General features: G+C 42.2%; 1 protein-coding gene across 1 annotated transcript; it reads left to right on the top strand.

The window, feature by feature from the left end:
• Positions 1-4994: 4994 nt before the first annotated feature.
• Positions 4995-23976, top strand: TMEM165 (transmembrane protein 165). The gene is made up of 6 exons (XM_037034136.1): positions 4995-5417; positions 12878-13103; positions 17859-18034; positions 18576-18755; positions 21921-22026; positions 22899-23976. The coding sequence occupies exons 1-6, from the start codon at positions 5214-5216 to the stop codon at positions 22973-22975; spliced, it is 969 nt and encodes a 322-aa protein (XP_036890031.1). The 5' UTR covers positions 4995-5213; the 3' UTR covers positions 22976-23976.
• Positions 23977-24567: the final 591 nt, after the last annotated feature.

Genomic DNA, 24567 nt, shown 5'->3' with positions numbered 1-24567 from the left:
ACGGTGATGGGGAGATGGGAAGGGGTCTACTTTAGGTGGATGGGTGGGAAGGTCTTTCTTGATGGGGTGATATTTACCCTCAATGACCAGAAGAAGACCTGGAAAAGGAGTGATCTAAGAAGAGAAACAGCATGTAGAAAGGTCCTGAGGTGAAAACAAGCTTGGCTGGACATGGGACCTGAGGCAGAGAAAACCAAGAGATGCAGCCAAATATAAGGTGCAGGTAGATCTCACAGAATTTAAGTCAGATTTAAGGACTTTGGACCTTATTCTAAGGGCATTTAGAAGTCATTGGATAATGTTAAACAGGAGAATAAAATGATTTCATTCTGAGAGCTCACCCTGACTGTCAGTTAGATTATGGAAATGACATCGAGGTTGGATAAGGTAGTAGCAGTAGAGATAGAAAGAGGTGAGCAGATTCAGGATCTACTTTAGAGGTTGAGCCAACAGAACTTGCTAGTGGATTGAATGTGGGGTAAGAGGAAATAAAAGTCGTCCAATAGGGGGATGTTGTTTCCATTTACTGAGAAAGGAAGCCTGAGGAAGAAACAGATTTTGGGGAGGGAAATCAGAGATCTGTCTTGCCCAGGCTTTGTCTGAAATGCCTGTGATGCATTCAGATGGAGATGGCAAGCAAGCATTTGGATGAATGAGAATTCTTGGAGCACACATTTGAATTGTCTGCCCATTGTATTGCAGAAACCTGGAACAGTCAAAGAATGAGCCTGAAAGGGTGGGTCCCCTTTTCTGCTGCACCAGTAGAGGTCCGCTACGAGTGGCCAGGTCCCCATCATCTAAGGGTTTTAGTGTGCCTGTGGGTAGTGGTATGCTTCATTGCACATAGCAGAAGTGCTTTAGAATTGAGAAGGTCAAGGAAGTTGTAAATTGCTATTTGTCATTAACTTACATTTCCATTTGCCAAGTGCCTTCTCTTGAATTATAAATGATCTCCATTTGACTCTCAGGATGAAATTTCTGGTTTCTGCTTCCCCCTCTCCTTTCTCATCACTCCCTGTCCTGGCTTCTCCAACCAGCCTTTACTGTGTGGACTGCATAAAGCAAAAGCTTTAACTCACCTTCTGATGATTGGGGGGATGCAGGGAGAGGTCCCTTAGAAAGCTCAGGAGACACCTTGCCCCTTCTCTCCTTCCGAAAAGTTGGGGAAGGAAACAGTGAGACAGGGAGCCAGGTTGGAAGGAGTGACTTCAGGTCTGGTAGCCAAGGGTGTTGGACTAATACTGAATTCCAGAATCAAGAGCTGTCCCCACTCAGTCGCAAGCAGCACGGGGCTGGGAGCTGGCAGCCCCGGAGAGGACAGCTGTGGGCTGCACCTCCTAAGAGGCAAAGTGGCAGAGCCAAGCCCAGTGTGCTCAGTTACTTGCCCCGCTTCACTTTACACCATCACAAGTGAAATGGTTAAGGCTCTCAGAGAGGCCAGAACATAGTCCCCTTCATGAAACCATGCGATGGGCAGGCGAGGGCCTTCTCCTCTACTAGATCATGAAAATGTTCCCCATTAATTGGTTGGCTTTAAATGGTTGGATTTTCAGGAAGTAGGGAACAGTTAGGTAACTTCCACACACAGGTATCAAGCACAGACCTGCCACTTAGTAGCTCTGTAATTCTGAGAAACTCACATAACCAAAGTCTCACATTTCTCATTTTTAAAAATGAAGATAATAGTACCCACCTGGTGAGGTCACTCAGAGCACTGCCTGGATCAAGGCTGCACTCAGTAAAGAGTTACTGCTACTATTGCTGTCGCACTGATGGCTAGCACTATGACCACATTAGGAAATCTGATAGGTGCAGGGGAATAAAAAGATAAAAGATGTAATCTTACAATCTAGAATGATTCGTGTACCAGCTCGCAGTGCCTGAGGCATCATGGATGAGATATGAGACAAATTCACACAGACTACTGAATCCTGTGGAGGAAATGGGACTGCACGGCCACTCCCTCAAGGGGGAAGCGCCTCAGAGCAGCTTGGCCACCCTCTCAAGGGGAGAGTGCGCTGTCCCTTGCCTAGACAGGCTTTTATTGGGTTTAATTTGTGCAGGGAGACAGGTACAGCTCATTAATCATTGTCAGGCAGTAAGGATCAAACAGTAGATAGCATACAAAGAACTATTAAGGCTTCTTCTGAGTCAGGGTCTATCAGCTACAAGGCTACAAAACTTTGGGAAACAAACTCATGCTATCTTTCCTGCTCGGGCCTTTACCATTTAACTAAGCATTCTTATTAGCACAGCAGGCTTCACAGGGTTTGTGCCACCCTCTGTCATTGTTTCAGGCTTAAGTCAGGCAGAGGAGGCAAGATAGCCAAGGAATTAGGAGAAAATGAGGACTCAGGCTTCGTCAAAGCTGAGGCGCGAGAGTCCACCACTCCCTTTCTCCATAGCCTCCCAAATCCTTCCCTGGGGTCTCCACGTGATCATGCCTGTCTTAGGTCATTTCCCCCTTGAGGAATCTTACCCGTTATTGGCTAACTGACCAAGCATTGGGGGCCAGTTATGGAAAAAGGAGCAGAAGTGGAGCTCATGCCAGGGAGATAAGCTTTGTCTCCTTAGTGGCTTATGGTCCAAAGGTCACTCACTCAACCTTAACCATGGAGGGTTTACTGATCCTGAAACCAGGCAGAGCAGTTCCCAACACTAGAAGCTTAAGGCTTGGTCAGGAGGTAGGAATAAAATGCATTAAAATACAATGTAATGCATGTATAGTAAGGTTTCTTACCAGGAGGGTGCCTGCAAGTGATCACATTTTAGTGAGACTGTATCTGTGTAGGCCAGGAGGGAAAAAAGAAATCATCTTGGAATTGTAGACCCTCTCACATCCTAAGTGGGTGGGAAGTTAGTAGTTCCAATTGTTCACCAAGAAAAGTATCAGGACATGCCTGTGGTTTTTGTTTGTTTGTTTTTGGTGGGCTTTGTCGTTGCTGTTGTTGTTTTTTCAAAGGAGTTAGTCCCCAGGGAGGAATAGAATAATGATGGCTTTAAATTCTCAAGATAGTGAACGCTAGAACCAGCCCTGGTTTAGCACTTCTGAGCGCAGTAAGAGCTGACCACCTTGGAATCTGACACCCATAGCCTAGACGGGCAGAAGGGGTGATGCAGGGGCAGGCTGGAAAGGCCCCACTCTGGCCCAGACTATTGACATTGCACTGATCCCACTGTGCGGGTTCCCCCACTCTGTTTACATCTTCTGCTAAACAGCCTTGCCCCTGAGCCACTTCACACAGCTGGCCAGTCCACACGAAGGCTGTTACTGGGGAAGTAACCAGGATGCTTCTTACCAAGTCTGAGATACAAGTGTTGTACCTCCTAGTTCATCTCTAGAGTACAAATATCTGTGCCTTCCCACACCAATAATAGAAAGCCCAAAATCCAGAGTGTCCTCCCTCCAACTCCCTCTCCATAACCCTACGTCCTTGCTGCCTCATCTGCTGAGGTGGCTGGGACTTTTGCCAGAAGCACTTCCTGTTAGAGAGCTTTGGGATTTGGGCAGCCCACCCCCAGAAAATATGCCAAGCACCTTCCAGGAATCAGAGACACATGGCCAATTTCCCCACATTTACCCTACTGCCTCAGCCATGAGACTGATCTACCAGGCATTTTCAGGTACTTCTTAAGCACAGCAAATCCTGTATGCATAAAGGAAAAGGAGTTGGAGGGAAGACAGTCTGCACTTCTGGGATTTCTATTACTGGTGTGTGAGGGCTCAAACATTTGCACTCTAGAGATGAACTGGGAGGCACAACAGTTGCAATCCCAATTGTGTAAGAGGCATCCTGGTTACTTCTGCAACAGTAGAAGCTTGTGTAAGCCACAGTAGCAGGAAGCAAGGAGTGATGAATTCTGTAGGAAGAGGTATTGGAGGAAGACTTCTGAGAGGTCAGACCTGAACAGGTTTTGGAAGTGTGAGCAGTTTACAGTGACAGAGTGGAGGAAGTTAATAACAGACAGGAAGAATGGCATAGACAAAAACTTTACTAACTCATGACATAACATGGTTCTTCAGTGACCTCAAAGTACCTTTGTTCACCTTGCCAGTTCTGGTGGGTCCATTTCTCGTTTAGTCTTTAGTGATAACTCTTCTCAGCTCTTTACAAAGGACAGTATTATCTAAGGCATGTAGAAAGAGTGCCTGGCACATGGTTAGGACCACCTTAGAATGAAACTTTTGATGACTACCTAGCTCAGCTTTTTAAAATGCAAAATGTAAAAATATTCTCAAGCCAAACCAACCAATCTTTCCTGTTTTCTGCTCTTGCCCACCTCAATCTCCAGCCTTCGAAAATCCTAAACACTCAACTTCAAAAGCCAAATTTTAAGAGGCCATTTTAAAATAAATGCACCACAAAACATCCCAAACGGAGAGCCGTTGCAAGACAAGGGCAATGTTCTATGTTTTTTTTTTTTTTTTTTGGTCTGGGGGTGACTATTGGCAAACAAATAGTATCTATGGTAAAACAAGGCTTGAAAAATGTCTGCTACTTCCCAAGTCCTATTTCAGAGGTTTTAAATAATTGCATCTTGGCCCTCTAAGAACCTTCTCCTCAGCAGATCCCCGCGTCAGAGGCCACACGGAGAATCCGTGAGGTAGTGCGGAACCGTGCAAGATGTGATGGTGCTCGAAGTGAGTGCCACGTAACCGGGGCGCTGGAACTAATTTGACAGCTAGGAAAGGTTAAGGGAAAGGAAACGCCAGCCTAGACTTAGGGGTAAGACTCAGAAGGGAGAAGTAACGAGCCGCGCAGTTTTGGGAAGGTGGGCAGATACAGAAGAGGAGGGTCCAGGTGGGGCGTGAGAAGGATGCAAAAAGAAAAAGGTAATGTGGCCACGGTACCTGCCGGGAGTGCCCCGTCCAATGGGAAGAGGGCGAGAGCCGCACTTCAGCCTGCTGGAGGACGTCAAGACGCAGAGGCGGACGCCGGGCCAATAGGAGGCCAGCAGGGGCAGGGGCGGGGCCTGGGGGGAATCGGGGCTGGGGTGCCCAGAGACTGTTGGCGGAGTCGTGTGGCCATCACGGGAGAGGGAGAGCTGAGCGGGTGGTCGGCCTGCCCGGAGCTCAAGCCGGTCCCTGCTCCCTCCCGCATGGTGCTGACTCCTCACTAGGCGGCGGCGGCGGCGAGGCCTGAGGGGCGGCTCAGGGTCGAGGCTGCCCGTGTCTTACACTTCCTCTTGCGGTGGCCGTCTTGGTGGGCGGGATGGCGGCGGCCCAGGGGAGCGGCCGCGCATCTGCGCCCCAGCTGCTTCTGGTCCTGCTGCTTCTACTAATGTGGGCCGCGGCTGGGGTCCTGCCTGTCCCCGATGAAGACTTTAGCCACCGGAACAAGGAACCGCCTGCGCCTGCTCAGCAGTTGCAGGCGAAGCCCGTATCTGGGCATGGCCCCGAGCCGGCTCGGGCCGAGGTGAGCCGGAAGGGCCGGAGCAGGCGGGGCTGCTCGGGGTACCGGGAGCTCCGCCACTCGGAACGCCGCGCTCGCCCGCGGGTTGCCGGCGCGGGGAGGGGAACCGGGCCTGGCACCGGGGGTGGAAGACGGCGGAGGACGCTTTTTCCGGGGTCAGGCCTGGTCTGGCCCAGCTTCTTTTGGGGAGGGAACGAGGAGCCCAAGCAGGTGTAAGCCCACTGTGATCCTTTAGTTGGGGAGGACGAAGATGCTGCTGAGGAATGGGAGTCTTGTAATTCAGATGTAGTGTGTAGAGCTGGAAATACTCATCCCAAGTAGGAAGTTTAACAGGGCAGCTGGGTGGCTTTTCGTATTCTTTTCGTTGTTGAAACAGCTGTTTACTCAAATTCAGCTTTGTATGACTTGTGGTCTCCCCGCCCCCAAATACACATGGATTTTGAAACGCGACTCTCACTTTTTAAAAACGAGTTCTTGCTTGTCAAGAAGTAGCTCTTAGGAACGTAGAGAAATAATCAGTCTCTGGCAGTGGTACACAGTGCCGCAGCGTTGTGGGATGCCCAAACTAACTTTATAGATATACAGAATTGTCTTTTGCCTCCCCTAAATAGATACGAATTAATAATTTATGTTACTAGAACCACTTAGTCACTTGCATTAAAATTTCGGCAACGTTTTTAAATTTCTTCCGTCTACCTGCCCTGGGTTTTCTCATTTCCTATTTGGACTCCTGAATTCAGGCCCTGGGTCCCAGTAGGGGTTGGTTTGGCGCCCATGTCCCCTCCCCCTCCACTTTCATTCCAGGCTGTATTTAGCCTGTCTTCACCCAGCGAATCTTCCTATACTTTGAATTCTGTTTAACTTCTTAGAAATCTTACCGAGTTGCCCCTGCCTATTGATTTCAGTCCAGCCTCTTCGGCAGATGTTCAGTTTATCTCCTGATCGGGCTCCAGTCAATCTCCAGGCTTTTAAGTCCCCCTCCCTTGCTCGTATGCTGTACCCCAACGGAAGACCTTGCCATGTGCTCTGTGGCTAGTCTCTCCAACAAAAGGTCTCCCTCAAGGCTTCAGAGAGCCGGAAGCCCACTGGTCAGAAGGTTTCCACCTTCCAAGAACCAGCAGATATCTCTTTATGAAGACATCCCCACCTGGTTAAAAGGGATTTCTCTCTTGCTTGGCACTCCTGGGACTTAGCTGACCCTGCTTGCCATTTCCAGTTCTGAAATTGAACTGAAATGCTGATTCATGATATTCTCAGAATTGATCATTTAGCCTTCTGTCTTTAAACTTATTGGAAGTCCCCCTGGCCCCGCCGAACAGTAACTATTTTGGGTTTAAGTAACTTTATAAGTGAGAGATATTTTGTTAAAGTTTTAGTTACAGTGATTTTAGAAACACAAATAGTGGTAGGTTTGGAATACCCTTTCCACAGCTGCCAAATAAAGCTAGTTGTGTACAATGAAGTCAGCCATATCTAGTGACCATGTTTAAGTGGCCTTAAGGATTCTTATAATTAGGGAAGGGCAGGCACAATATAATATCCTTTTTGTCTTTAATATCCTTAATGGTTGTTTTTAATAGGAATTTGTTCTAATTTCTATATTGTAATAGAATCCAGTTGTTTTAATTATATTTTCATGTTTTTTTATATGGCTCAACTTTTTTTCTCTTTAGTGAACAGTATTACAGTATGTGGGAAGACCCTTTTTAAAAAAAGGGTATGATATTTAAACTTACCCTTTTCATGACACAATGGTGTTAGAGTAGATTTCTGAAAATGGAGAGGGAAAAGTTTCTCCTAAATTGGTAGGCATTCAAGTGTAAGATGCATTATTAAAATGTAGTCATATCTTACAGGATGCTTTGAAGCAGATAACTGAATTGCTAACTGCTTTCTACAATGGGTATTTTTTTTCTCTATCAGATTAAAAAAGTGTTGGGGAAATTCATTCTAAACTTAGAGTTACAATTAAACCCCAATTTACAAACTCATGAAACAAAGTACTGTTGGTCATTTGGATTCTTTCATTTATGCAGTTTATGCTTCTAGCGACATACTCAGTTTTTTGGTATTCCTTCCCTTGGCTGAATTTGTAACGTAAGAAGATAAGTCCTTTTAGTTGAGGGAGGTCAGGTAGTTTAATAAAGGTAATTTATAATTGGCTGCATATTCTGGAAGTCCAAAGAACTGATCTCATTAAGTAACACTGTTGCTAAACCATGAAGCTTATTACTTGACCCAGTACAGATTTTCGGTGTTTTGTGTTTCTTGGCGATTCTTTCATTTGTTATCTTTTAACTGTGAGAAGGCTTTCCACAGGACAGGTTGAACTTTTTTTCATTCTAATTTAGTTGCAGTCCTGCTCCGTCAGTGCAGTCTCCCTGCTCTAGCCTCTTTATAGTGAAGGTTGAGTCCGTCAGGCGTGAGGACACTTGTCTTGCTGAGGATTGCTGTGTCAGAATGAAGGGAGCATTATGGTACCGATTCAGTTTCTGGTATTGTCACCAAAGCAACTGATTAAAACAAAATCAGTGAAATATTTAGTACCTTTCAAATGTCAACATTTCTAAACCCATTAAGGACATTCATTAAATAAAAATGTATTTGTTAAATACATATTCTAATATGAATTAACAAGTAACACTAATAAGGAATGAAATATTTTAAAAAACAGACTAAACCATCCATGAAAAGAAAATGATAGTGAAAATTTCTGGTAAAATATTTTTTATTGTAATGCAATCTTTTAAAACCAGGTTTATCTGTGGTGTCATCCTTTAAGCTGATCGTACATATTTGCGCACATTTTCCAACTTCTGAATAAGGTTTTTCTGACTTTATATGATAAAGGAATGACAAGGAGACAGTTCCAAGTCCATTCTAAGCATTTCCTCTGGCTTTTCAAGTAATCTCGCCTCTTGTGTGATGACTTTTGTTGAGCGACTTTTTATTTTTTTGCAGGGACATCAGTCTTTTCTTGGTAGTGGCTGTCTGCTTTTCTAAAGGAAGCATCTTCACCTTCCCCAGTTTCCTCACGTGTAGATGGAGGTTCCGAGGCAGGTGTCCGTCCATTTCGGTAGTCAGATGTGTTCATTTGAAACTACAGAACTATAATAGTGATTATTTTTGCATTGTTGACTGTCCTTTTTCTTTCTTGAAGATCATGAAAGTATGTAAGAATACTTTCTAAATAAAAAGTATTTTTTTATTTTTATAGTTTTTCAATTTGAAACTAAATTTAACTTTGAGTAGAGTTATTCAGCAAGTTTTTTTTTTAAATTGTAAGTTGACTGTTTTCTAGATGTAAATAATTTGGGTTTAAGACCCAGATTAAAATAATGAGATAATGTTTGTACCAAAAGAAACACTGTGTCTCATTACTTATTATTTCATTGCACTGTAATTGAATAGTGGAATACCAAAGTTGGAATTACAGTCACCACATCTGACCCTCTTCTACGCATATAAATATTTGCTTCTATGCCATACCTTCTGCTTTTTTTTCAGGCAGTGGTCAAAACTATCATTCTTGTCACCACACTTCCCTGTGTCTATCTGCCTGTTCTCTGACCTCCAGTATTTTCCTTCCTCAGTATCTTCATTCTCTCTCCTTTTCATTGGTTCCTTTATATCTGCTTACACACACCCCCAGGTTCTTCCCTGTTTGGGGAATGAAAAAATTTGAAGGCCATTAATTTAACTCCTCTTGACTGCATTATAAGCGCACCTCAGTTCATTGCTCTTCACAGGGGTTGTCTTTCAAGGCAAAGACAAGGCAAAGACAAGGCAAGACGCTCTACCAGCAGAAAGATTTCGAGGCTCGCTCGATTGTGGTGGTTTGAGTCTGAACCCACAATACCTCTCCTGTATGCTTATATCTAGTCTTCAGTTTTATAAACCAAACTTCTGTCTAGGAAATTAGCTGCTTTTTCACTTTCCTTTTAGTCTTCCATTATCTGGTGTGAGTCCCTTTATTTTTATTGAAATTTCATTTCTGAAAGATACCTGTAACTTTCCAGTTGCTAAATCCAGGACTCTTTTCTGAGTTCTCATTTGACACTGCTACCTCTCCACTCTTTGAAGGTTGGACCCCATCTTTGCTGTATTAACTTGGGAAAATTATTTAATGCTGTCGGTCCTCAGTTTCTCCTCTTGTGTTAGCAGCTCTTAAAGTTTTGAATACGAATAGAACGGTGTACATGAAACTACCTGGCCTCTAATTAGTAGCTCAGTGAAATGGTGTTTGCCCATCTTGACCATCAGTTGCCTGACTTTAAATATCTAAGACAGTTCTTGTTTTCTCTCCTTACCCCCTCCACCCTTCTCCCTAAATATAGACATCCCCCAAGGCTCATCATGTTTTTCAACTCAGTCTCGCCCTTTTCCCTTGGAAATTTCATCTACTTGCAAAGTTCTAGCCAATAAACTCCAGCTGCCAGCAACCAGACACATACCTTGAGGCTGTGCTGGGGCCCCATTTGTATGGCCTCTTGGAAACTTTCATTTGAAATGTTTTTTATCACCTCAAATTGAACAGGTCTGAAATCAAACCCCTTATTTTTTTCCTCTTTCCCATATACCTTGTAGGAATGCCAGTATTCCTCTTAGCCAGATAGAAAACCTTAACCATCATCTTTGATTCTTCCCTTTCTGAAGTTCTGTTCATATTTCTTTCCATTGTGAAAAGATTTTTTTCCTTCCATATTATCAGAATTAGTCTTATGCAGCTGACCTCCTAATTGGTCTGGTGGCCGGTGTTCTATACTTTTAGCCCTGATGCATTAGTCATAGTGCCTTAATCATGTTTTTGCCTTCTACTCAAAAACTTCTAAGGGCTGCTCACTTGCCTCTAAGCCTGGCCATACATGCAGGATTTTCAGTCTGGGTCCTATTTATTCTATGTTACCCCAGCCATTTCATCTGATGGTTTACTCCCTGTTCTCAGAACATGTCAGATTCTTTCAAACTGTCAGTCCAGGGAAGGAGGTAAATGGATATATCCCAGAGCATTTTCAAGTTAGCCACTGCATGAGTGCCTAGTACTGAATTCTGCTGAGAATTTGAAGGAGCCTTGCGAAATGAACCTGAGAACTGAGTTCCCTCATTGGTCAGAGATTGCCCAACTCCTCTGTACTTCTGGGTAGTGAATGAGTAAGTGCCGAGCACTTACTTTCTGGTTGGATCTGCCCAAAGACGTACAACCTACCAGGAATTGGCTCTTTCTCAATCTTTCTCCCTCTCCCTCCCTCTTACTCCCCCCTCCCTTTGGTAACCATCAGCTTGATCTCAGTTTATGGGGTCTGTGTCCTGTTTTGTTCATTCATTCATATTTTTTTAAGATTACACAATTAAGTGAAATCTTACAGTATTTGTCTTTTATTTCACTTAGCATAGTACCCTCAAGGTTCATCCATGTTATCCCAAATGACAACATTGCTTTCCTTTTTATTGCTGAGTACTATGCCTGCGTCTGTGTGTGTGGTGAGCATAAGCCACTTCCCCTCGCCCACTCATGTTGATAAGATATCCAGGTTGCTTTCCCATCTTGGCTGTAACTGCTTGTGCTGCAGTGAACTTAGGGATGCATATATCTTTTCAAAGTGCTCTTTTTGTTTTCTTTGGGTGAATACCCAGAAGAGGTGGATTTTGTGGCAGTTCTGTTTTTAATTTTTTGAGGAGTCTCCATACTCTTCCCATAGCCACGGCACTAATCTACAATCTGACGGACAGTGCACGAAGGGAGTTGCCCCACATCCTCACCAGCGCTTGTTTGTTGGTTTACTGATGATGGCTCTGACAGGTGTGAGGCGATCTCGTTGTGGTGCTGATTTGCAGTTGCCTGATGATTAGTGATGCTGGACATTTTTTCATATGTCTGTTGGCCATTTGTCCTCTTTGGAGGAATGTCTAGTCAGAGGAAACATCTGTTGGTTGCCTTCGTACACACCCAGACCAGGGATCATAGGTATCTGGACCTGGGGTCGCATGCACCTGTGCCTGGACTGGGGATGAACCCACAACCTAGGCCTGTGCCTCAACCAGGAATTGAACCTGCAACCCTTTTGTTAGAGGAGGGTGCTCCAACCACTGAGCCACACCAGCCAGGGCTGCCCATTTTTAAATGTGTTTCTTCAGTGTTAATTAAGTTGTATGAGTTCCTTATATATTTTAGATACGAAGTCCCTATCAGATGTATCATTTGCAAATTTTTTCACATTCAATAGGTTGTCTTTTTGTTTTGATGGTTTCTTTTGCTGTGAAAGACCTTTTAGTTTGATGTAGTCCCATGTGTTTCTTTCTTTCTTTTGTTTGCCCAAGGACACATATCCAAACAAGATACTGCTATGACAGATACAGTTTGCTGCCTGTTTTCTTCTAGGAGTTTTATGGTTTCAGGTCTTACCTTTAAGTCTTTAATCCATTTTGAGTTTATTTTTGTATATAAGTGGTCCAATTTAATTTTTTTGCCTGTATCTGTCCAGTTTTCCCAGCACCACTAACTAAATAGACTGCCTTTACCTTCATTGTGTATCATTGCCTCCTTTGTTCTAGGTTAATTGCCTGTAAGACTACGGATTTATTTTTGGGCTCTCCAGGGAATGCCACTGGGGTGTGTGTGTGTGTGTGTGTGTGTGTTATGCCAGTTCCATGTATAGTTTTGATTGTTACAGCTTTATAGCAGAGTTTGACATCAGAGAGCATGAACCCCATGTTGTTCTTAGATTTCTTTGGCTACTTGGGGTCTTTTGTGGTTCCATATGAATTTTAGGATTAGTTGTTGTGATTCTGAGAAGAATGCCATTGGTATTTGTAAAATGCGGTGCTCAAGAACCAGTACAGAACTACGGGTGAAGAACGAGCAGCACGAAACAATGGACGTGCCACTGGTTCTTTAAAGTGCTTGATGCCCCTTCAGAACTTTGTCACGTTTTCAGCTCAAAATGGCCTTAACACCAACCAAAAACTCTGGTTTGTTTTTTATTTTTTAATCAGGCCATGTTCTCTCTTAGGACATTTTTAGACTTCAGGGTAGGACCATACATGTCTCCAGCTGTGTTAGACCTCATCTTGGCTAGAGCCACCTCTTGGCTCCCGCCTGCTGAGATTTCTGAATCTTACTTTGTCCTCGAAAGTGTTAATGAAATTTATCTCAGCTTCCTGTTATTTGAATATTTGGTAAACATACACAAGTTACAAATAAAAAACAAAGAGCTTGAACTCACAACTTTTTGGAAAGTAAGGTATTTTAATGTATAGATATAGTTGGTCCACACAGTTTTTTAAATTGTTTTGTAGACTTGCACTGGATCTGCACTGTAGCGACCGTCCATCAGAGGCTTCTGTCCTTAGTAATGGCTTTCAGAGTGATGTAAACTAGTCTAGTGACCGTCTTAATTCACATACAAGATAAAAGATTTTTCAGTGACAAAAAGTAGGTGATGAATGTACATTTTTTATTTCAGAAAGGACTCACACCAGCTGTCCCAGTTCATGCCAATAAAGAAGATCCAGCTACCCAAACTAATTTGGGATTTATCCATGCGTTTGTCGCTGCCATATCCGTTATCATTGTATCTGAACTGGGTGACAAGACATTTTTTATAGCCGCCATTATGGCAATGCGCTACAACCGGCTGACAGTGCTGGCTGGTGCTATGCTCGCCTTGGGCTTGATGACATGCTTATCAGGTAAGTGTGCTTTTCCGATCTTCATGTGATTATTGGATTTAGGCAGAAGCACGGTGTTTGGCATTAAGTCACTGAATCATTCAGCTAATTATGTTAGAAATTGGTTTATGTTCCATAGTTTTATAAACAGAAAATGCTTTCAGTACATAAATTCCTAAAAACCATATAGCGTTTTTAAAATAAAATGTTAAGCTATTTACAGTACACAATCCTCAGTTTATTCACTGCTTTGAAATCCTTGCTTTTGCTGTGTACTCTTGCTCCCTGCCCCCCCCCCCCCCCCCCCCCCCCCCCCCTCCCCCCCCTCCNCCCCCCCCCCCCCCACCCAGATAAGTTTATTTATGTCTGGTATCTTAGAGGCAGGACTGAAGCACTACAGAGAATTGCATATTCTCCTGCTGAAGGAAATCTGATAATCAGTACCTGAGGAGTCACTTTCGGTTTATTGTGTTCCATGAAGCTATTCTTGCCCATTATATTGGGTTGGCCAAAAAACTGGTTTGTTTTTTTCCCCCATAAGATGGCCCTAGTAGCACTTAATTGTCTTTAACTTCATTCAAAACAATTTTGTTAGACTGCATTGTGACAGCTGTCATATCAGCGTGCATTTAAAAAATCTTATCAGAATTGGTGAATTTTGTGTAGCCATTTTAATATTGAAGGTAGAAGAAAATATGCAACATTTTCACTATACAACACTTTATTATATCAAGAAAGGTGAAAACACAACTGAAATGCAGAAAAAGATTTGTTCAGTGTGCAGAGAAGGTGCTGTGTATGGGGTCTGCAGATTGGTCACCTGCGTCTCAACTCTACTTCCTCAGAGGGCGGAGAGAGGCAGGTTGCCTGGGTGGTTGTATCCAGGCTCGGCCCCTCACTCACCTAGCCTCTCCGTGCCATCTGACGGCAGGGCCGACAGTCTGACCTATTCCGAGTTTTGTTATTACTGCTCTTCCCCCTGCTCAAGGCCTTCCTCCCATTTCACTCCATCCACAAGGAGTCTGATTTCTGCTTCTAACTCTGTTGGAAAGCCTTCAGTAATCAGCTCTCCTCGTTACACCATCCAGTTTCCACGTTAATGAGCTCCTTGGACCATATTCATGGGCATCCCCAGCTTTTTATTCTCTTGATTTCTATGACACCGTGTATGTTTAGTTATATTTCTTTCTCTCTGAAAAACTGTTTTTGTACCATCAATATTGCTATTCTCTAGTTTTATTCTCTGCCCATTTTTCCCTCGTACACTAATATTCTCAGTGTAAATAATTACCTGTGAGTTAGTGATTCCCAAATCTGTGTCTTCACTTCAGATACTTATTCTTGAGACTTCCACATGCTAAGAGAGAATGAGCATTTGTAGCTCTGTTTTGACTTGATGCAAAGCACTTGCTGAAAGGGAAATGACCTCTCATTGTTCCCAGAGAAAAAGGACTTGAGTGTCAGAGGGAAGATTTCCAAAGAAAGAGGAAATAGAGGGACAGGAACTAGGGGAAGAACAAGGTTAGAATCCCAAGTAGTTTTTTGCAGCTTCTGGAGATGTCAAGGCAGAAAAGGTGGGATTATAAGGGTAAGTACCAAACCAAGTTAGTTTGTTTGTTTGTTTTAAAAGATCATCTGAAGGTAAAAGGAAAACTAAGTTTAATACATTTAAAAAGGTTTGTTATATTTCACTAAAAACTTTTTAAACCTCTGTGTAATGTAATTTTATAAAGTTGCAAAAACAAAATAGTACAAAGAACAATTTTATATACCTTTTACCCAGATTTATGTGTTAACATTTTACCCCATTTGCTTTAGCATTTGTGATCTACCTATGCATTTATCTATATCTAAGTAAAATTATGTGCATGTGTACATTTCATTTACATGTAGGTATGTGTACATACACAATAATTTATGTACCTTATGGTTGTATAGTGCACATTTACACAACTTATTTAAAATTTTTATTTATTGATTTTTACAGAGAGGGAGGGAGGGAAAGAGAGACATCAGTTTATTGTTCCACTTATTTATGCATTGACTGGTTGATTCCTGTATGGTACTGACTGGGGGTTGAATCCTCAGCCTCCGTGTGTCAGGGCACTCTAACCAACTGAGCTACTTGCCCAGGGCTATCACTGCCTAATTTAATATGTATCTTTATATACAAATTGATATATCAATCTGTTACCCACATTTTAATTTTTCAGGTGACTTACTATTCTCTATAGCAGAATCTTGTCTAGGTCAAGTATTAATTACATTTAGTTCTTTTTAGTATTTTAATCTGTAGTGTTTACACACCTTTTCTTATGTGCTTTAGGATATTCACACTTAAAAAAAAAAAAAAAACAGTTCCCCTCTGGCTGGTGTGGCTGAGTGGATTGAGCACAGGTGAACCCAAAGGTCGCCAGTTTGGTTCCCAGGGCACGTGCCTGGGTTGCCAGCCAGGTCCCCAGTTGGGGGAGTGCAAGAAGCAACCAATTCATGTATCTCTTGCACATCTTTCTCTCCCCGTCTTTCTCCCTCCCTTCCCCTCTCTCAATAAACAAATAAATAAAATCTAAAAAATTTTTTTAAAAATACAGCCCCAACTGACACAGGACTGTTCCTCATTTTGTGTTCGATGTTTCGATGTTTCGTGGTGGTTAGATTGAGACGTGTTCTCCACTAGAGCTCTGCCCAGCTGGTTTTCCCTGTCAGAGCATCATAGCTGGCCCTCGTTATGATTTAGTTTTATTCACCCAGTTAAGATTTCTTTTCTTCTTCCTTTGCAACTAATGCAATCTTTAGGGAAACACTTAAAGACAATGCAAATACCCTGTTTCCTATGGTGTAACATCAATTGATGGCTCCTTACATGATTTAAATTTTCTTTGATGCTTGCAAAATGTTTTTCTACCTCCAGTACCTCATCCACATTTACCAGGGAGCCTGGCATACTACTTGAAGAGCGCTTCTTCATCTCCTTTTGATTTGTCTGTTTTCAGTATAAACTCACGAGTTTGTGTTTTCAGTGGTTTATAGTTAATTACGTAACTATGTTGTTGCTTAAATCATCCTTCGTTTGGTGGTCAGGGCCCCTGCAAACTGGCTCCTGTGTCCTTGTGACCTGCTCCCTTTGTTTTTGTTCTCCTTACTTTCTGGTACAGTAAGGTTTGGTGCAGACTCACCTGTGCCTTCTCTGCCCAGTCCTGGAATTAGCCATTTCTCTGGGGAGCCTGTTGGTGGGAATGGTGTTAGGAACCAAGATCTGGGGTCAAAGGGCTAGGACCACCATGTCTGCTGGTGTATCCAGCAACGGGGAGAGGGGCCCACCCCAGAAGGGAGGAGTGCTTTTGTCACTGACATTGTTTAAAATACTGGTGTGGGAGAGAGTACAAAGCAAATTGACTTTATTTGATTATCATTGGTTTTGAGTTCTTAAAAGGTAATGCACTTCCCTGGCCTGGAGTGAGCAGAGCACACCTGCCTACTGGCCTCCAACCTGACAGTGAAGCCACAGAACCACAGCCAAGCAAATGTCCTCTGGCAGTGCCCCAGGGGCTGGCTGCTACAGGGGTCCTGTTGAATAGGGTGGGCCTGGCTCACTCCATTCCCTTTCTCTGTCCACTCAGAAGTGTCCATGTCTTCAGTAACTTGCCTCAAAGTCACCATTTGTGGGATGGAAACGGGGCACAGCTGCACAGAATGCATATCTAGGGATGAGATGCCACATGAGGGGAGAGGTAAAAAAAATTCTAGGTATGAGATTGGCTCATTGTTACTGAGTTGTCTTGCTTCTTGGCCTTTCAGAGGACAGAGCTAGAAAATATGTATAGATTGTGTGTGTACATACATATAATTTAAACACAGATGTGCACATATGCATGGCTTTTGTACATTGCTAAGCATGACTTTCTCATTGTCTAGTATAAGGAAATAGGGACTAGTTCCCCTCTGCGGTTGTGTACTTGGATATCCAGGCAGAGTTGTAAGTGTTGCACCTACTTTACACGAGCTGGTGAAGTAAAGTGCACATTTGTTGTATATATGAGAGTATCCTCTGGCCCCTTCCAGAGTTTTTAATTTTAATTACTGAGCTGATATTACTAATATAAAGGTGTATTAGTTAGGATTTGGGTTCTTGATGCAGTTCCAAGGGTAGTTTTTGCATAACTTTCCTAATTGTCCTTTAATCAATGGAATTAGAAAGGTCCTGAGTCAGTTTGAGTTTGTTGTAAATGTTATTTTTAATATATGTATAAATAATTCATTTTCTTTCATAAAAATATGTTTATTTTAAGTAGTTATGAAGGAGCAGAGTTTAAGTCATGCTGTATGAGAATCTTGGTGTGGGTCTTCACTGTAGAAGTTTGTAATTTAGAGATTTGTGATGAAGAAATACTGATGTGGGAAGGTGCTGTAGCTCCCAGGCTGTAAGATTTCGGGATCTTTAGAAAGCATCGGAGTTAACCCTTTATCTAAAGTACTAAACTCCTCTTGGCTGAGGAGGTGGTCCTTACCCCTGGCGGGGTCGCTGTGGAACACATTCCATCTTCACCTGGACTAGTGGTGTTTTTCATAAGCTCTTAGGTCACTGGATAGACCTAAGGGTTCAATACTAGTGAAGGGAGAGAAGTGGAATTATTTAAGGTTATTATATATTGTATTAGTTTCTAATGTGAACCATTATCCTTTTAAAAGAGTAGTAAATTAGGATTTTTGAAGGTAACTGTTCTTTGTTTGGTTGTGATACTTGCTAACCAGATACATTGTTGCATTTTCTTCCAGTTCTGTTTGGCTATGCCACCACAGTCATTCCCAGGGTGTATACCTACTATGTTTCAACTGCATTATTTGCCATTTTTGGCATTCGAATGCTTCGGGAAGGTTTAAAGATGAGTCCAGATGAAGGTCAAGAGGAACTGGAAGAAGTTCAAGCAGAATTAAAGAAAAAAGATGAAGAAGTAAGTCACAGCACTATTAAATATCTGGCCAAAAAAGGCACTCAGCTAAAAATAAGCTCTATCTAGAGGTTTTCCTCGGTCGTCCATAGCCGTGTAACGTGTGGGATACAGAAAATTATTTTGCTTAGTTTCGTTCTCGCCCCTGGCTGTGTGACTGGGCCCTGTCCAGGTCAGTGGGAGTCGGTAGAGGTTGTGGGGATGGATGCCAAATGTGTGATCAGGTTCCTTAATAGACTGATGATCAACTCTTGGAAAGCAGGAACTGTAGTTTATAATTGTACATTTTCCCCCACAGTATCTAGGCTAGCAAATGACTAGTGAATACCGTTTGCTTTGTTTTGTTGGGGAGGAGTGGAAGAATTGAGAACATAGCATTTGTTGCTATGTGAGATGGTGGTTCCCAAGGTAAGTTCAGGGTCACATGACTTTAGATTATTGGAGCATATTCCATAGAGTTTAAACTTTAAAAGAAAGAAAGATTAAGTCATTTTGTGCAATTTGGTTTGCTTCCTGATATTGATGTCATTTTTTTTAAACTTAGTTTCAACGAACAAAACTCTTAAATGGACCAGGAGATGTTGAAACGGGTACAAGCACGATACCTCAGAAGAAGTGGCTGCATTTTATTTCGCCTATCTTTGTTCAAGCTCTTACATTAACATTCTTAGCGGAGTGGGGTGATCGCTCTCAACTCACTACGATTGTTTTGGCAGCTAGAGAGGTGAGTCTTAGTTGAGATATGACTACTTCCGTGTGAAAACTGAGTATAACCAATGTTACTCTGCTCTGCAGGGTACTGGACAGAGTCAGAATGGGCCAAGGGATTATTTCATGCTAGACTACTTTGCTTTAGCTAGTAATCCTGCTCCTCTTTAAAACTGACCTTCTTGGACCTGGCTGGGTAGCTCAGGGGGTAGGTGGTCAGTGTCATCCTGGTAACACCAAGGTTGTAGGTTTGATCCTTGGTCAGGACACATGCAAGAATTAACTAATGACTGCATAAATAAGTGGAACAAGTAATTGATGTTTCTCTTTTTCTCATTCTCTAAAATCAATTTAAAAAATACTAAAATCAACCAACTCCCACTTTGTACAGTCAGTCAAATGGTATTCTTGTGTGCAAACTTAATTGCTCTCTTTTGATTCATCTTGCTGAATCTTCTTCAGTTTTGCCAGAATGATGCTGTGGCAGTTGGCTTTGCTTGGCTCTCTTTCTTTTCTCAGAATTTTGTTGTGTATACTTGTTGAGAATATGCACAGAAATTGATGTAAATAATTGAAGGCCAATTTGACATTAAATATCTAAAACCAAAGAAGTGAGTATCACAATTCTTTGTGTTAAAAAAATTAGTGTTGCAAAGATGAGTTGGAGAATTTAAGTCTTAGCCCCAAAATAATAAGCCCTAGGATGGTAAGCCAGAAAAGACCTGAGGCCAGAGAAATGGGGTGACTTGTTTGGGGACATATGCTAGTGGGTAGCAGGGACAATGAGTAGAGCCAACACTGTCTGCCTTCTAGTGTTTCCTACTATATCTTAATAGTTTTAAAATACTGCTTACTTAAAGATACCCATTTAAAAATTTTTTAAATCTTTATTTCTTTCAAGGGTAATAGTCAAGTTTTATGTTAGGGTTTTATTCATGTTCAGAGACTTAGTTGAGATTAGCCAGGAAGACGCTTGTGGAATTTTCAGAATGTTGCTGCTGCTGCTGCTATTTTTCGGGTTTTTCTTGATCTTAACCAATGTTCTTTATGTTTTTGTATCTGCTAAAATTACATTGTTTTTATCTGATGATAGGATTTGGACAAAAAGCTTGATTTGTTTTTACCTCCTGGGAAATATAAAAGGACAGGTTCCTTAACAAAGACTGCAGTTTAATATTTGGATGGAGTGTTTTATCAGAGAAGCTTTGAAAATGCTGTATTTTGGAGAAAAAAAATGGAATCTGGTTTTTCATTTTATTCCCACATTTTAAAACAAACTTTAAAATGTCACTTGAATGGCTTTGCCCTATAATTGTCTTGATTTCTAGACTTTTCTTATTGCCTTTCGGATTCCCAGCACTGGGACCTGAAAGTAAGAGGCCATGTAGTGGTGGCAGTGGCGGTCTGGTGCGCTGAAGTGATGCCAGTTTCCACGTTTTCCTTAGTACCGTCATCTGAAGGGCGCCTGTGAAAGGCTCAGGGTTCCCTGTGTGGGTCACCTTGGTCTAGCAGTGTGGCGCTTGCTGCCTGGGTTTGCGTCTCTGGCTGTGTGACCAACCCCAGCAGCACCTCCCTGCAGCCTGTCGTGTGAGTGGTTGTATGAAACAAGGCCATGCACAGGGTCCCCAGCACAGCGAGCACTGTGCGCGTCACCTTCCACGCTGCTGGAGCCATGGGCATATGTATGAGCCTGTGGGTAGAAACATGGGTATCTTTTTAATCCCTTAATGTTTCCTTTTTGTGAAAAACCATGCAGTCTAGTTCAGTACATTTTAGTCTGAACCTGATTTCTGTTTCCAGTGTAATTTAGTATTCCACATTGCATTTCACAGAATCCTAGGGTCCTTTGCCATGTTAAAAGTTGAGAAGTCCCAGAGTCAGCTAAATTTGTCAGGTAATATATCCTGGTGCTTTTGTTTGTTTGTTTGTTTTGAATATTGAGTATAGAAAATAGCAAAGACTGACAAATCCTGTAATAAAGGAACTATTTAATTTCATCTAATCCAGTAATTTTTCAGGTAACACTTTCAGATAGAATGAAAGCATCTTCTGCCTTACAGTTCTAGAAGTTATAGAGTTTGGCAAATGTCGTCCCTCTTCGGTTTCTCCCAGCAAACGTTTTAAACCATCTCCATTCCCCCAGTTTCTGCACATCCACTGCCTGCTCCTCAGCAAACAGCCCTGCCTGTAGGTCCCAGAGAAAAGCAGGAATCAGTCTGCCTCATTCCCACCCACCTGTGGCAGTCCTTTCTGTCCTGCATTCTGGCCCCCAGCTCCTTTCTGCCCACTTACAGCTGAAATCCTTGCCTCCTCTCAACCTAATTTTTTGGTTTTTGGCATGCAGAGGTTTTTCTCATCTAAAAAAGTTTTACCCCTTCCTCAGTTCTACTTCTCTTCTAAATACCACCCTCTTCCTCCTTTCACCTGTCTCAGAGGGTGTGGCTCTTCTTCCTTGCTCACTAAACCCCGAAGAACCAGTTTCTGGTCTCACCAGGAAAGGTGATCCAGTGCTTCCAGGTCACTGCAGCCATCAGCAGGCCCGCGGTGGTTCTCTTGGGAGGGCCTTCGCCTGGCTGCCTTTTCAGTCTCCTTTGGGCACCTCTTCCTCTGTCAGCCCTTCACTCTTGCTTTCCTCACTGTGGTGGTGTCAGCATCCTTCTCCGCATTCTCTACAGGGTGACTCTATTCAGGCCTGTCACTTATTCACCACTGAACTCAACTGAACCTTGACCTTCACCCCTTTAACTTCTCTCGTCATTTCCCCTACCTTTTTAACCACATTGGTATTACCATAATTCATCCAGAGAATTGTAACTGAGAAACTTGGCTGTCGTGCCTGAGGACACAGTGCAGAAGGAGGGATGCCAGGTCTCTCCTTGGGAAGTACAGTCAGACTGGACCATAAACTAGGATTACTTCGTTTCCTGTGTCAAATACTGTCTAAGGGGAGAGTTGCCTAGGTTAGGACTATGTTTAACAATAGCTGAAAGGTTGAGTTAGGGTTATTTTGATCTTACACATTGGGTTTTTTCTACTTTTATCTTTAGCTCTACATATAATGGAAACATTCCTTCAAGTAGCTATTACAAGTATCATAAGTATACATCTGAATTTTTAGAATTATTTTATGTTTTGTTGTTGGTCTCCATTTCCAGTGCTTTACAGTTATCTTTGTTTCCAGGACCCCTGTGGTGTGGCTGTGGGAGGAACAGTGGGGCACTGTTTATGCACTGGCTTGGCTGTGATTGGAGGAAGAATGATAGCACAGAAAATCTCTGTCCGAACTGGTAAAGTTTATTTCCCTTTAAAAAAAAAAGGTATTTATTTATCTATAGAGAGGGGAAGGGAGACAAACATCAGTGTGTGGTTGCTTCTCATGTGCACCCACCACCAGGTACCTGGCCCGCAACCCAGGTATATGCCCTGACTGGGAATCAAACCAGTTAACCTTTGATTCACAGGCTGGCACTCAGTCCACTGAGCCACACCAGCCAGGACTGTTTTCTTTTTAATTACAGAAATATACCATATGTTTCAACACTTGGAATCACTGAGAGAGCTTAGAAAGGGCAGTTTTAGTTATTTAAATTCTGACATCTGAAGTAGACATGGCCTTTGTAATGAGGTCTGTTGTGTTGCCTCTGCTGGTGCAGACGGGCTGTTTCTCCCTTGTGTGGATGGTGTAGAAAGCAAATTCACCTGTGAGCATTACTGGATGCAGGGCAGATTTAAGTCAGTAAAACAGCCATCACGTGGAAATATGAGAACTTTGTGGCCTCAAAATCTGTCTTACAAGATTGGGAACCACAGGTAGAGACCATATTTACTGATTCTGCTGAAAATTTCATGTGTACTTGGTAGGCCCTAAAGATGTCTCTTTGCTAGCCAGAAGTTGTTAGACACACTCTTTTATTATTGGATTGTAAGGTGAGTTCTGGTTCTACTGTTATTTGCCAGCACTGTCTTAATTTAATGTAATTCAGTCATTTCTCAAAACAGTGCTGGAGAAGATCCTGATTTGCACTACTCACAGTCAGCCATGCTAAGTGTTCTTTGCATTTCTAATTTGCTTTTAAGGTTAATTGACTAAATCGGAAGAATAATGGCTTCCTCCAAGAGGAATTTTGCCTTAATGGAACTTTTTTCTCTTTTCTTACAGTGACGATCATAGGAGGCATCGTATTTTTGGCGTTTGCATTTTCTGCACTATTTATAAGTCCTGATTCTGGTTTTTAACAAGCTCTTTATTCATTTGTATTTAGTTTAAGAGAGGTAACTTGTGTTGATGTACATAGTGTACACTGAAACTAAAAGTGATGGAAAGGAACTGTATTTTGTAGCAATGAGTTATTATGTCCCCCCAAATAATCACTGATTATATTTGCAACATGGATTTTTAAAAGAAACCTGCAGTCTAAGTGTGGATCTTTTTTCCAGCACAATTATGTTAATACGGTTTCTGTTTTGAGGACTCTTCGGTCTACCATTTGATTTCCTTTTAGCACTGGCTCCTTTAGAAGGAATATACATGTTTTTCCTGGATCACTGAGGTGCTTTAATATGCTTATCTTAGAACTTTTCCTGGGGAAGAATGAATTAATTTCCATCTTTAAAGTATATCTCTGAATAAGCACTAGTTTAATCCTAAGTCTTTTCAAAATTAGGTTATTTAAAAGAAAGAAAGAGAAATGTATTAGTTCTTCCACAGGTTCCACATCCACAGATACAGCCAACCATAGACTATAAATAATTGAATAAAAAACATTACATTGTTGCTGATGGATGTGTAGTTAGGCCTACAATGGATGGTTGTGTCTGTACTGAACATGCAGAGACTTTTCCTGTCATTCTCTAAACATAGCATATAATTATTACATAGCATTTATATTGAATGAGGTATTATAATCTAGAAATGATCTAAAGTAGATGTGAGTCGGCTGTATGAAAATACTCCACCATTTTATGTGAGAGACTTGTGCGTCCCTGGGTTGAGGGAAAGCCCTGGAGCCAGCCCCCTCAGGCACCAAGGGACAGCTGTACTGTTATGTCAGTAATATGACAATTGTTTGCCAGGCCATTATTATTTCTAAATTGGGTAGGAAGCCCAATATAAAATCGTCAATATTTGACAATGTGGAATTACCAAATTAAAGAATACAATGAGTGTATTCATATTTTTTCTATATTGAATAAACAATGTAACAGATACAATGCAAATAAAAGTGGTATGACCAGTGCTTGTTTTCCCTTTTGTTACGCAAGTTCATAACTTTCTATTTTATCAAAGTAGTATTAATGTTTATATAGACTAGTTTCTAAAGTTGATGTAAAAAAGTGGGCCAAACATTGTTCTAAAGCTCTCTCACTTGACCCTCCCTTGGTTCTACGAGGTAGCAGTTTTGCATATTGACAAAAAAAGTCATGTTTCAAAACTTTATGGCAGGTAGAGAATTCTTTAAAGTGTGATTACAGGGTGGAGAAACAATGTCCATGGATTAATATAAAGCACTTCAAAGATATTTAGGTTAAGTCCCCAGACTGCACCACCATTCTCTACAGTTCAGATACCCCTTATACTGCCTTAGCTTATTATAAACAGAACAAGCAAGGGATTACGCTCTTGTGCCGTCACAACCCAGACCTGGCAGTGCTGGCGGCCTGGTCCTAGGACTAGCAGCTTAACGTGTGACTAACTGAACAGCTTTCTGAGGCACCACAAGCTTGTAACAGGACATAAGTACTGAATTTGGTAGCTCCGACCTAAGCTACAAGGTGAAAATCACTAGTGTTAGGTAGACTCCATTGCTGAATTAAAAAAAGGAAAATTT

The sequence above is a fragment of the Sturnira hondurensis genome, unplaced genomic scaffold (genome assembly GCF_014824575.4).
Source record: "Sturnira hondurensis isolate 20B ecotype Veracruz unplaced genomic scaffold, ASM1482457v3 Scaffold0022017, whole genome shotgun sequence".
Classification (NCBI taxonomy): domain Eukaryota; kingdom Metazoa; phylum Chordata; class Mammalia; order Chiroptera; family Phyllostomidae; genus Sturnira; species Sturnira hondurensis.
The sequence above is the reverse complement of the archived record's forward strand: the minus strand, read 5'-3'. Positions and strand labels throughout refer to the sequence as shown.

Coding starts and splice junctions, on each gene's coding strand:
- TMEM165 (XM_037034136.1), top strand. CDS start 5,214: ATGGCGGCGGCCCAGGGGAGCGGCCGCGCATCTGCGCCCCAGCTGCTT. Junction 5,418..12,877: donor CCGAGCCGGCTCGGGCCGAG/GTGAGCCGGAAG, acceptor TTTTTATTTCAG/AAAGGACTCACACCAGCTGT. Junction 13,104..17,858: donor CTTGATGACATGCTTATCAG/GTAAGTGTGCTT, acceptor ATTTTCTTCCAG/TTCTGTTTGGCTATGCCACC.